The following is a 14029-nucleotide window of genomic DNA, read 5'->3' on the forward strand; positions in this document are numbered from 1 at the left end:
ACATAGCATAATCACAGGTGTATGAAACCCTAGAGTTTATTTAATTTATGAAAAAACAAATGAACTTTTATATTTTAAACTTCATGTTTAGAAAAAACACAAATTTTATAATCACCTCAGTTTTTACCACAGTTTTTAATAGATTTGGAAAATTCTAGAGTTTCATACACCTTTAAGTATGTTTTGTATGCTGTGCAAAATTCATCGAAGAATCTCTCTTACTTATGAAGAAAAGTGTACCTATGGCAACAAATGCTGCCATTAGTAAGTGAAAAAAATGATGAAATTTCGCAAGTAAAAAAAAAATTACTTCGTTATGTCTTAGAACTCCCACTGCTATGAATGTGAATTCTGAATCCTTCCTGGTCATGCTGACAAAGTTTTATGAATTTATTTGTAAAAGTATAGACACTGGAAACTGAAATGTCCTGTGGTGCCTCTCCTGCTCCACGTCGGCCTGTTTAACGTCCTACCTCCCTTAACGAAGGCGAAGAAATAGTCTTGTACACCCGGGAACGAAGTTAGTGTTTCATTTTGTATCTTGTGTTGTTGTTGTTGTGGTCTTCAGTCCTGAGACTGGTTTGATGCAGCTCTCCATGCTACTCTATCCTGTGAAAGCTCCTTCACCTCCCAGTACCTATTGCACCATACATCCTTCTGAATCTGCTTAGTGTATTCATCTCTTGGTCTCCCTCTACGATTTTTACCCTCCACGCTACCCTCCAGTGCTAAATTTGTGATCCCTTGATGCCTCAGAACATGTCCTACCAACCGATCCCTTCTTCTAGTCAAGTTGTGCCACAAACTTTTCTTCTCCCCAATCCTATTCAATACCTCCTCATTAGTTACGTGATCTACCCACCTAATCTTCAACATTCTGCTGTAGCACCACATTTCTAAAGCTGCTATTCTCTTCTCTTCCAAACTATTTATCGTCCATGTTTCACTTCCATACATGGCTACACTCCATACAAAGACTTTCAGAAACGACTTCCTGACACTTAAATCTATACTCGATGTTAACAAATTTCTCTTCTTCAGAAACGCTTTCCTTGCGATTGCCAGTCTACATTTTATATCCTCTCTACTTGGACCATCATCAGTTATTTTGCTCCCCAAATAGCAAAACTCCTTTACTACTTTAAGTGTCTCATTTCCTAATCTAATTCCCTCAGCATCACCCGACTTAATTCGACTACATTCCATTATCCTCGTTTTGCTTTTGTTGATGTTCATCATATATCCTCCTTTCAAGACACTGTCCATTCCGTTCAACTGCTCTTCCAAGTCCTTTGCTGTCTCTGAGAGAATTACAATGTCATTGGCGAACCTCAAAGTTTTTATTTCTTCTCCCTGGATTTTAATACCTACTCCAAATTTGTCTTTTGTTTGCTTTACTGCTTGCTCAATATACAGATTGAATAACATCGGGGAGAGGGTACAACCCTGTCTCACTCCCTTCCCAACCGCTGCTTCCCTTTCATGCCCCTGGACTTGTCTTTTGACCTGGACGAAATCTCACATTCTTGATGGCTCGGAGGGTCCCAACCACGATAAATGGCGGCAACGTCTAGTTTCAGTATTAACTGTTTGCTTTGGGGTAAAACATGACACTCTCGTTTCTCAGAAGAATTTTCGAACTGATATGTCGCTACTGAATAAGTGCTTAAGTTGAAAACCGAACCATGTATTATGCTGGCGAACCGTGTGCAACAGTGTAAGTCAGAAGATAACCATCTCTTGTATGGCGTTTGTAAGGACGCTCTTGCAACGATTTTTATTTTCGATTCCTTCTTTTATACTTGTCATGTGGTAAGATATCTGATCCACGGTGTTATAGAATAATGTTAGTGAACGTGGCTTGACTTCTCAAAAAGTAGTGATCAACGCAGACGCATGGGAAGAGTCGCTTTGCTTACTGGCTCCTGAAATCAGTTTGCAGAGGTTAGGCTGCAGCTACTAGGCGGGGCAGCGGGTGAGTGAGGGGATCAGGCACTGGTTGGGGGGGGGGGGGGGGGGCATGGCTAGGGGCGAAGCGGTCGGCGATTGGGGCGACGGCGGCAGCGGCTCGCACTGTACCTGCGGTCCGTGGCAGCGCGGCAGGCCCGGCTACGAGCAACTGGCTAGCGACTCGAGACAATACCTGTGGTGAGACTAATTTCCATAGCCCTCTGGCGATGTCCCAATACTTTGAATTGCGGCAAGGACACCTCATTCGAGACGCCCACAGAGTTTGGCCCCTCGTTCCATTTATAGCGGATGTCCCTCATTGTATACCCAACTGGGAAGAAACAGGGAGAGTGTGGTGCAACCCTCTTGACACAAAGCACGTAACACGTTATGCGCTCTCTTTCACGCGCGCGTGCGGGGACCGAAGGCTCGCGCCCCGGAGGAGCAGAACCGGACCTCCGGCCTCCGAGGCGGCTGTTCAGGCCCCGCACGCGCCACCACTCCAGTACGTGTATGTTACACATGCACACAAGCGCGCACACACAAATCTTACACACAAACATTTGGCAGTGTCCTCAGCTGTACAAGGGCGAGGACGTGCGCAACACGTATTGAGATCAGTGCTGTCGGGTGCGGGAAGGGACGCAAGTTTTTATTTTTTGCTTTTTCTTTTTATTCCGTGTTGAGCGCCGCAGACGATTTCCGCCCGTGAGATTTGATCGTTTAGGAAGGGGCGAAGCTGCGGCGGCGAAGCAGGCGTCAATTCCCGCACCGACAGCGCAGCAGAACTAGCGAACTCTACCTGTGGTCAGGTTAACTTCGGTCTCCCTCTGTATATGCCCGAGGACGCGGAACTGAGGCAGTTGCACCTCCGTGGAGATACCTACTGATCTATTCCCGTCCTTCCATTTGTATCGAATATCACGCATTGTGTATCCAACTGTGAGTAAAAAGAAAAAAGAGACGGGGAACTATAAACAGTTTTATATAGTAGCTTTCATTTTCAATAATATATTAAAAAAAAGGGATAACATTCCTGATGATGAAAAAAAAAATAAATTTCGCTAAATGAATTAAAATAATGTTACGATTAAAAAACATTATGTTTAACCATTATTTTGAAATAAAAATTTGTGATCGCTACCGTACTTGCTACAAAGAAATGGGAAGAAAACTAAAAGAGGAAAGTAAAGAAAGAAGAAAACAGAAGTCAAGGCACAGCTCAGCTAAGGCGTTTATAACTCTGGTATGGCGAAAGCGTGGGAAGAAAAATTCTGGAAAGTCGTACACAGATATTTTCAGGCAGGCAGTGCTCATTTCGAAACTGCGTCCATTATTACCTGCCGTCGACCTAGGCCTCGTTGCTACGGAAAGGAGTTATCTGACGAGGCCATTTATTTGTATTCTTCTACGTTACGTTTCTTTATCAGAAACTGTCTGAGCATACCTGTGTACGAGTCTCGAATGAGTGAACAACTGTGACGCATGCAAGTGGGTTGGCAACTACGATAAACGAGAAGCGCAGTATGGCACGCGACTAGCCGATTGGCGGAAGCTCTTCACCCAGGGTCGCCACTAGCGTTTACCCTGCCCTCGCTCATGCTGGAGTGAATAAAACTAGGATGGCGTTTATGAGGAAGCGGCATTTTATTTATTTGTTGAGGAAAGGGGAGGGGGCTGAGATTTGAATTCTGGATGGTCAAAGGCACAGAAGAAGCGATCTCTTTTTTACCGCGTCGTTTTATTAGTAAATAAACAGGCTTAGAAAGTAAGGGAGAAAAAAAGAAGACAAACAGCTGGAAACGGAAGCGAGCGTTTCCGAGGGCCTAGAAGCTGAGAAGCGGCGTAGGCGGACATGCGGGGCGGGTCGGAGCTTGTGGGGGTGTGGCGGGGGCGTGGCGGGCGGTGCTTGGTGCTTGGTGCGTGGTGCGGTGGTGCCGTGGTGCTGCGGCAGCGGTGCGGGTGGCGGCCTCGCCTACACACCGGTCAGCAGCGGTGCCACTTGGTCATTAGATGCACAATGCAGGTTCAGTCAGTACTGCCTGTTGCTCTGTTTTGACTGCTCATCCTTGGCAAGTTTCGGCTTGTTTTCCCGGATATACATACAGTTAACTGCTTTTGTTTCTCTAGTACTTGTCTGACAGAGTCTTGCTGTGCGTAGTGCGCCACAAACAACTGTGCAGCAGTATGTATAACTTTTTTTTGCAAAGAGACTCTATTTGTTGTTTTGTTTTGTATTGTTATACAGAACAATGTCTCCCTTCCCCGGGCACGACGTTTAGTGCTGTTTTTGAGAAGGAGACCGAAATTAATTAAAAAAAATGAAACACAAAATGTACAGTATACACAACAGGGAAGATATTACGCTACAATATTTACAAATACACTTTAAATATACAGCCATCTCGTAACAGCAACCTTAACTGCAAAGAACTACTGTTACATTAATCAAAAGGCACGAGTTAATATACTTTTAATAGGTTATGTTCTGGAAAATAAGAACTTGGACATATTAAATAAAGACTATGAAGTGACTGATTAAGCACACAGTGTTTTGTTAGAGAAATGCTAATTTGCAAGTTAAAAGAGTCTATTTTAAGAATGTAGTTTGCAATAAGTGTTGATTATTACAGTAAATGAACTTATGTGGTACTTACAACTCTCGATTTCAATATGACACAGTTGCCTGTCCATGGGAAAATACTGCAGGTTCATGGGACACGACGCAGTAATGGTCAAGCTGTAGAAAAGAAAAGAGAAAACAGTCAGATAAGGAAGTCATTTTCTACAGTATGCCAGAATCTGTGGGTTTCGTGAGTGAAAGCCATTACATTCAATGCCCATACATTTGCTTCACTACTTGGAACTTACAGTGGCATTAATAGTGATACATAAATTGCTTTTATATGTAAAAAGAAACATTAAATTCCTATCATAACAGTAGAAATATGAAATCTACGTTTGAAAAGTAGTGAAATGTTCCAGACTTTATGTCTGTCCATGTTTATGTATTGCTTGTGCTTGTTCTATTTGAGATCCTTCGTGGCGACGGGTGCGAGGACAGAAATACGCCGACGGACTTGTTCGGCCCAACTTGTAGCACTTCTTTTCTGATTCGGTGCGAAAGGGCAGCTGCTGTCCTCTCTCTCTGAAAAGTCATTGCCTAAATATAGAAATTAATCGGCTAACTAAATTTGTTACTTGTAAATTGCCAGAACAGCTAGGTACGCAACTAGGATCGTCCCAATTACTACTATGGTTGGATGTAGTGTGGCAATAATAGGGCGCCGGCCGGAGTGGCCGAGCGGTTCTGGGCGCTACAGTCCGGAGCCGCGCGACGGCTACGGTCGCAGGTTCGAATCCTGCCTCGGGCATGGATGTGTGTGATGTCCTTAGGTTAGTTAGGTTTAAGTAGTTCTAAGTTCTAGGGGACTGATGACCTCAGAAGTTAAGTCCCATAGTGCTCAGAGCCATTTGAACCAATAATAGGGCGTTTATTTGAGCAAATGGTTATGGTGCAAATAAGGGAAGGGAAGCTACCTCGTAAGACTCACAGCGGTAAACAGAGCGAAAATTTTGGCCGTTGGGTGGAGGGACACTCTACTCTCTGGTGCCTAGAGCCCTGTACACAATATACCTCCGCTGCCCTCGACACAACTTGGCCACATCTTGCTAACTGTAAGGGATCCTCGCCATTGGTTTAGACAAGGGAAGAGCTGGGGGCGATTCTTTCAGGTCACCCCCCGCTTGTGATGGTACTGAAGCCAGATTGGGCTCTAGCCCAACGGAAACATTGAAACGGTGAGTCTGTACAACCACCAAAATCCCGTGTTCTGTCTCATTGTTGTCTCATTTATTCGCGGTCATAGTGGAGTTACGTGGCCATCAGGACCTCAGCCGGCGAGTTGACCTGTGAGCTGTTCCCCTGAGGTAAACCGTCCCACAATTACTCCACCTTCCGACGTACTACACATCAGCTTAGGCTGACTCTGTTCACAGCGATTTCGGGCGACTAGCTGCAGTAGCAATTTGCTACTAAGTAGTATAAGTGCATCAGTTGCAGGTCACTTTTCTACATTTTTGACATAGGTCAATGACCTTGACCTAGTTCTGGCCCCCATTTTGTATACATTTGTGACATCAGCGGACCTATGCCGTTGTTCCTGAGGAGAGGTTATCGACCCTTCAATGATGTCATAAGTCACACCCCTTACCTGATGCTGTCACACTCAAGGGAAAAAAATGGCTCTAAGCACTATGGGACTTAATATCTGAGGTCACCAGTCCCCTAGACTTAGAACTACTTAAACCTAACTAACCTGAGGACATCACACACATGCATGCCCGAGGCAGGAGTCGAACCTGCGACCGCTGCGACCGTAGCAGCAGCGCGGTTCCGGACTGAAGCGCCTAGAACCGCTCGGCCACAACGACGGCCTCACTCAAGACATCACACGCCAAACCACTCTATTTGATTATGTCATCAAGAGAGGAATGTGGGAAATTCGACAATTGGTGTGAAATTCAAAATTAAAGACAGCAGTGGGTGATAAATTTACACCCACCCGCTTCCACCCCCCCCCCCCCCACACACACACACACAAACACACACTCTCTCCCGTCTCCTCCAATCAGAAGCTAGTGTTTTAGCCATTGCACAAAATAACGAATTGCACAAAATAACGAAAATGTTGTAAACTGTGTTTTCTTTACTGGCTTCAAAAAATCGTTTATTGATTGGCTCTCCAGTCACCTACATAAATTTTTGTTGTTGTTATTTCATCCCCATCGCCCCGTATGGGTGGGGAGTGGGCTGTCAGCGGTACAGCTCTCTGCTCTTCAGCCAAGTGAATTAAAAAATTTACAGTGAGAATATACACTCCTGGAAATTGAAATGAGAACACCGTGAATTCATTGTCCCAGGAAGGGGAAACTTTATTGACACATTCCTGGGGTCAGATACATCACATTATCACACTGACAGAACCACAGGCACATAGACACAGGCAACAGAGCATGCACAATGTCGGCACTAGTACAGTGTATATCCACCTTTCGCAGCAATGCAGGCTGCTATTCTCCCATGGAGACGATCGTAGAGATGCTGGATGTAGTCCTGTGGAACGGCTTGCCATGTCATTTCCACCTGGCGCCTCAGTTGGACCAGCGTTCGTGCTGGACGTGCAGACCGCGTGAGACGACGCTTCATCCAGTCCCAAACATGCTCAATGGGGGACAGATCCACAGATCTTGCTGGCCAGGGTAGTTGACTTACACCTTCTAGAGCACGTTGGGTGGCACGGGATACATGCGGACGTGCATTGTCCTGTTGGAACAGCAAGTTCCCTTGCCGGTCTAGGAATGGTAGAACGATGGGTTCGATGACGGTTTGGATGTACCGTGCACTATTCAGTGTCCCCTCGACGATCACCAGTGGTGTACGGCCAGTGTAGGAGATCGCTGCCCACACCATGATGCCGGGTGTTGGCCCCGTGTGCCTCGGTCGTATGCAGTCCTGATTGTGGCGCTCACCTGCACGGCGCCAAACACGCATACGACCATCATTGGCACCAAGGCAGAAGCGACTCTCATCGCTGAAGACGACACGTCTCCATTCGTCCCTCCATTCACGCCTGTCGCGACACCACTGGAGGCGCGGTGCACGATGTTGGGGCGTGAGCGGAAGACGGCCTAACGGTGTGCGGGACCGTAGCCCAGCTTCATGGAGACGGTTGCGAATGGTCCTCGCCGATACCCCAGGAGCAACAGTGTCCCTAATTTGCTGGGAAGTGGCGGTGCGGTCCCCTTCGGCACTGCGTAGGATCCTACGGTCTTGGCGTGCATCCGTGCGTCGCTGCGGTCCGGTCCCAGGTCGACGGGCACGTGCACCTTCCGCCGACCACTGGCGACAACATCGATGTACTGTGGAGACCTCACGCCCCACGTGTTGAGCAATTCGGCGGTACGTCCACCCGGCCTCCCGCATGCCCACTATACGCCCTCGCTCAAAGTCCGTCAACTGCACATACGGTTCACGTCCACGCTGTCGCGGCATGCTACCAGTGTTAAAGACTGCGATGGAGCTCCGTATACCACGGCAAACTGGCTGACACTGACGGTGGCGGTGCACAAATGCTGCGCAGCTAGCGCCATTCGACGGCCAACACCGCGGTTCCTGGTGTGTCCGCTGTGCCGTGCGTGTGATCATTGCTTGTACAGCCCTCTCGCAGTGTCCGGAGCAAGTATGGTGGGTCTGACACACCGGTGTCAATGTGTTCTTTTTTCCATTTCCAGGAGTGTACATACAATATTTGGGCTGTTTTCTATTTTAAAGCAAAACTCAAAGACAGAAGTTAAAAAACGAAAATATAAACATTTTAAAAACACATCGCAGTAGGGTGAAATTCATCTGATAGAAACACTGAAGCACTGCGAATTCATTGAAAATCTGAGGGACATGCACTAGGGTTAGAAGTATTGCCGGAGGGTAGAGTATGTTCCATAGGGTTGAGGCATATGGATAGAAAGGAGAACTATGGAGATGAGACGTATTAGCTTAGGTGGATAGTGGGAAATACAGTCGATGTGGAGGACAGAGGCTGGGGAGAAGTGTGTCGTGTGGGTAGGACAGTGGTTGCAGTAGGACAGGAATAGGTGTGGATGGAGAGGGAGGGGAAGTGGAGCCTTGATGTGGAATGTTATATGTGGGGAAGAGACAAAATTGGTAGGAGAGATAAATATCAGGGCATATCTCATTGTCTGGGAGAGGAAGTTGGTTGAAGTTGGGATAGGATAAGGGATGTGTGTACATGTAGGAACAGAGTGATGCGTTTATGAAGGTGTGGCAGCATACCAGAGTTGGTGATGAGATGGGATACAATATGATGATTGAAATCTAGTTTGCGGACAGTATAGGAGATGCGGAGGTGTTAGATTAGGGTGAGGATGGATGTGAATTTGATGAGGTGGTGGAGGATTCAGGTGGGGGAGGTAAACAGAGTAGAGTGCACTGCACTGAGAATTTTGAGGGCTTTATAGAAGTTCGTTGGGGTGGAGATCCATGCAATATTTTCGTAGCAGAGGATGGGCCAGATCGGGATTTTGTAGATGTGGAGAATACTGGAGGGGTGTAATCGCCAAGTTCGGCCTGTTAGTGAGTTTAGTCTATTGTGGGCTTTCTGTAGAGTGGTTATAAGGCGAGGCTTCCACGTTAGTTTCTGGTCGAGTGTTACTCCAAGACATTTTAGTGTGCTAGTTAACTGGACAGGATGGTAATGCCTGGGTTTTGGAGGGGTTGATCTTGAGGAGCTATTGGTTGCAACAGGAGATAAACTGATTGAGGTCACTTCCATAAATTTCATTGGGTACCATATATTATTTATAAGGACTGTTGGAATGAGTGTGTAACTTATTCTCTATAAACAGTTAAAAACCAAAATTTGCATTTCCACTTAAATTAACTACTTAGTAACACACAGTGGCTGATGACAAGGTATACTTTACATAATAATCTGGAAAACCTCAGAACGCAAAATAAAATCAACTGCTGCTTTTATGCTCCTGTTGATCGTGTTTTCCAAGAGATGTCTGTAATGGTAAAACATTCTCAAATTAATTACTTTTCCCATCTGTGATGCTTGTAAAATGTCACAATATTCTTTTCAAGTCTAAAATATCTGCAAAAATGCATCATCAATGTAAAAAGAACAATGCTCACATCAAACGTCACAATGTCATTTCCCACATACATTCATATCCGTCAAATTACTGCCTAAAACGTGATTGTGAATTTGTAACATCTGCCTCCTCGGCTTAGTGGTCAGTGTAAATGGCTGCCATACAAATTCTCATGCCAATTGACGAGTTACTTGACGGAGTAATAGCGGCTCCGCAGTCTGAAAAGTCTGCAAAACGGCCGAGAGAGCAATATGCTGACCACATTTCCCTCCATACCACATTTAACGAAGCTGTAAGGTAGAGGATTTACTGTCTCCAATGCGACCTCCAATACCGTTTCTACAGACACAAATAATAAAGAGTTGACATCTGAAGTTTGGCTTAAAAGATCGAAGCTAACGTAATCAGGGTTATAAATGCAGAAAGTACATGTTAGCTAAAATACTAAACAAGCACACAAAAACTTCTCTGTGTCCTATCAAATTAAGTGCCTCAACACAATATCCATGCCTTCTGAAGATCTTACATCTTAAAGTATATTGCAAATTATCAATGTTACTCTCACGTCCAACACTTCTTTCTAAAACTGAAAGTTAAATCTTGCTACCACACTTTCCATGCACAGAGTACATTCGGATGAAATATTTCCCCAGATAAATTGTCTAAAATACTTATGGATCTCTTACTGACAGCATTAAATTCATCTAGAGCACTACTGCAGATCAAACTTACAGCCTAACTTATACGAATAATTAGCAAAGTAAACAATGACTTCTCGCAAAAAGCAGTTCACCGTACATCTTGAAACCATATGACATAGCAATCTGTGAAAGCTGCTTCTAGTGGGTCGCAGATCTAACTCAAGGAGCGTAAGTGCAATGCTCACAAGGGAACCTCCCCATCGCACCCCACTCAGATTTAGTTATAAGTTGGCACAGCGGATAGGCCTTGAAACATTGAACACAGATCAACCGAGAAAACAGGAAGAAGTTGTGTGAAACTATTAAAAAAAAAATGTCCGCAGCTCGTGGTCGTGCGGTAGCGTTCTCGCTTCCCGCGCCCGGGTTCCCGGGTTCGATTCCCGGCGGGGTCAGGGATTTTCTCTGCCTCGTGATGATTGGGTGTTGTGTGATGTCCTTAGGTTAGTTAGGTTTAAGTAGTTCTAAGTTCTAGGGGACTGATGACCATAGATGTTAAGTCCCATAGTGCTCAGAGCCATTTGAACCATTTTTATAAAAAAAATAAGCAAAATATACAAAATGAGTAGGCTATGTGTAAGATAGGCAATTTAAGGAAAGTGAGAGCTTAGGAGCGCCGTGGTCCCGTGGTTAGCGTGAGCTGCTGTGGAACGAGAGGTTCTTGGTTCAAGTCTTCCCTCGAGTGAAAAGTTTACTTTCTTTATTTTCGCAAAGTTATGATCTTTCCGTTCATTGACGTCTTTGTTCACTGTAATACGATTAGTGTCTGTGTTTTGCGACCGCACCGCAAAACCGTGCCAATAGTAGACGAAAGGACGTGCCTCTCCAATGGGAACCGAAAAAATGTGATAGCAAGGTCATAGGTCAACCGATTCCTCCACAGGAAAACACGTCTGGTATATTCTATACGACACTGGTGACGGCATGTGCGTCACATGACAGGAATATGTTGTCGACCCACCTAACTTGTACACTTGGCGAATGGGTAAAAAGATTCTTCTACCTTTCCCGATTTAGGTTTTCTTGTGGATGTGATAATCACTCCCAAAAAAGTGATGAAAACATAAAAGTTTGTCACATAAACTGCAACAAATGAATGCAACAGTTTCACAGTCGCACAGTTTTCCCTGTGCTCTGTCAAAAAATATGTTTTTAACGTTTTCAAATTTTTCCGTTTAGGTGTAGCGTCCCCATACTACGGAGCTTTTACCACGGGACCACGACGCTCCTGAACCCACGCTATCCTTGATGTTGCCTATCTTCCGCATGGACTACTCAGTTTGTATATTTTGCTTATTTTTTTCATAGTTCCACACAACTTCTTCCTGTTTTCTCGCTTGATCTGTGTTCACTTTTTCAAGGCCTATCTACTGTGCCAACTTATAACTAAATCTAGGGGGGGGGGGGGAGCGATCGGGAGGTTCCTTGTCAGTACAAAACAAGGGAGAAGTGAATGCGTCGCGTGGAGTGGCCACGCGGTTAGAGGCGCCATGACCCGGATTGCGCCGCCCCTCCCGCCGGAGGTTCCAGTCTTCCCTCGGGCATGGGTGCTTATTTGGTTTTCTTAGCATACGTTAGTTTCAGTAGTGAGGAAGTGTAGGGACCGATGATCTCATCAGTTTGGTCCACTAGAAATTCACACGCACGCACACACACACACAGGAATGAGCGCAATGCTCTTTCCTTTCTTTGAATTCTTAATATAACTTATCGCTGAGTTTTCCTCTGTACACACCACAGACACATCCACAGTGAGAAAAGCAACTTGAGTGTGCACCAAGTTATATTTGTTATTTGTGGGTCGCCTGACCATGGAAAAGTAGTAGGACAGCGAGAGACGCCAGGAATGAGATTAACAGTTATTTATTTGCTCTAATGATTGACATAAATCACAGTAAAATTAACAGAGACCAAAGTTCTGCTGGCCAGAGTGGCCAAGCGGTTCTAGACGCTACAGTCTGGAACCACGCGACCGCTACGGTCGCAGGTTCGAATCCTGCCTCGGGCATGGATGTGTGTGATGTCTTTAGGTTAGTTAGGTTTAAGTAGTTCTAAGTTCTAGGGGACTGACGACCTCAGACGTTAAGTCACATAGCGCTCAGAGCCATTTGAACCAAATTTCTCTGAAACTCAGATCAGTTTACAAAATGACTCTTCCACTGTGCGGAGATACCAAAAGTGTGTAAGACAGTATGGAGCAAGCCCAAGATCTGCTTATCTGGGCAGCTCGTGAAATCAAAGTTAACGATACAACAAGACGCCACAAACGATAACCAAATGCAACTACACAATTTGTGTAGCACAGACAGTAAGTGACGAGGTGTCAGGAATATAGATCATGCTATCACAATTTGCTGGCTCGTCTCCAGTACAGCTAACGTGTAATAATCAACACCAGACCGTGGATGGAGATAACTCCCACCCAACGACGACCTGGAGACGAACGCCCAGAATCTAAGTTCACAGTCCCCCACTCTCTGCTTTCAAAAAACTCTACAAGGAGGAGATGACTCGATGCTGTTGCCAATGAGATGGATGAGAATATCGATTACTGCGCTAAAGACTGGGGAACGCAGCAGAAACTTCCAACTCTGGCATACAAAATGTTCTTCAACGGGCACGAGGTTGGTACCAGCCTGGAGTAATGTTTCCTCGACTGGTCAGGGCCTTCTCCCCAAGAATGATGGTAAGGAGACTCAATTAGATTGCGTATCCAAAATTTTGGATTAACTCAAATGTCGTTGTCATGCTGGCTGGGTGGTGCCACAGTGTCTCGGTCCTTAATGTCCAAACAGAAAAAACAAAAAAATCGAACTCAATTATTCTCTAGGAATGGCTATGGCAGCACTGCGCCCCTGCCCACAGCTAGGCCAGGGTCGGCTTTGTCTACAATAGCACAAAGCAGACAGCAGCCTCACTTCCACAAAAACTGCCTATCTGCCTGGGGGGACATGCCTCTCCTAAAGATTCGCTGACTGCCTTCTGCCGACAGCAGGACCCTGAGGCCAAGCCAGTAGTGCAGTAGTCCAGAACTTACAAAATAATAACTGTGAAATAGTGCTAAGAATGAAACAATGTCACATAGCTATGTGAGACAGTCATGTCACATATGAGCAGAATGCCTACCACTAGCATGCTGCAAAACGCTGTCATCTTCATCTGTAGTATGAATATATATCTCAACACTTTTTCCTCATCAAAGGAAGCATTACAGAGATAGGAAATTTATTGTGATGTATAAATCATAGAGACGTTGATTTGACAGCTATTGAAATGTTGAACCTAATTTTTTGATGTTGTGGCTTACATGTCATGAAAATTAATGATGAGACAGTGCAGCAGATGAAGCAGATGTGGAAATATATTACCATTTTTATCCTGCATATTATTAGGTGGAAAGAATGATGGTCAGTGTAGAATGATGACCAGTGGTCAATGACAATCAGTGGTCAAAGTATCAGTGGTTAATGAAGATCAGTGGGCAATGATAAAGGTCAATGGCCAATGACAGACAAAATGGTTCAAATGGCTCTGAGCACTAACTTCTGAGGTCATCAGTCCCCTAGAACTTAGAACTACTTAAACCTATCTAACCTAAGGACATCACACACATCCATGCCCGAGGCAGGATTCGAACCTGCGACCGTAGCGGTCGCACGGTTCCAGACTGTAGTGCCTAGAACCGCTCGGCCACAACGGCCGGC

General features: G+C 45.3%; 1 protein-coding gene across 4 annotated transcripts in view; it reads right to left on the minus strand.

Annotated features, from left to right (window-relative positions):
- The window catches only part of LOC126259934 (gamma-aminobutyric acid receptor subunit beta), a 630317-nt gene that overhangs the window by 109197 nt on the left and 507091 nt on the right, over nt 1-14029 (minus strand). For 3 of the 4 annotated variants that reach the window (XM_049957027.1, XM_049957029.1, XM_049957026.1), the window contains exons 5-6: nt 4608-4690; nt 2144-2281 (exon numbers count right to left, since the gene is read on the minus strand). In XM_049957027.1, the coding sequence (XP_049812984.1) occupies nt 2144-2281; nt 4608-4690 (221 nt within the window). Of the gene's footprint in view, nt 1-2143; nt 2282-2752; nt 2891-4607; nt 4691-14029 lie in introns of all 4 variants that reach the window. The other variant, XM_049957028.1, reaches the window with a different exon arrangement.

The sequence above is a fragment of the Schistocerca nitens genome, chromosome 5 (assembly GCF_023898315.1).
Source record: "Schistocerca nitens isolate TAMUIC-IGC-003100 chromosome 5, iqSchNite1.1, whole genome shotgun sequence".
Taxonomy (NCBI): Eukaryota; Metazoa; Arthropoda; class Insecta; order Orthoptera; family Acrididae; genus Schistocerca; species Schistocerca nitens.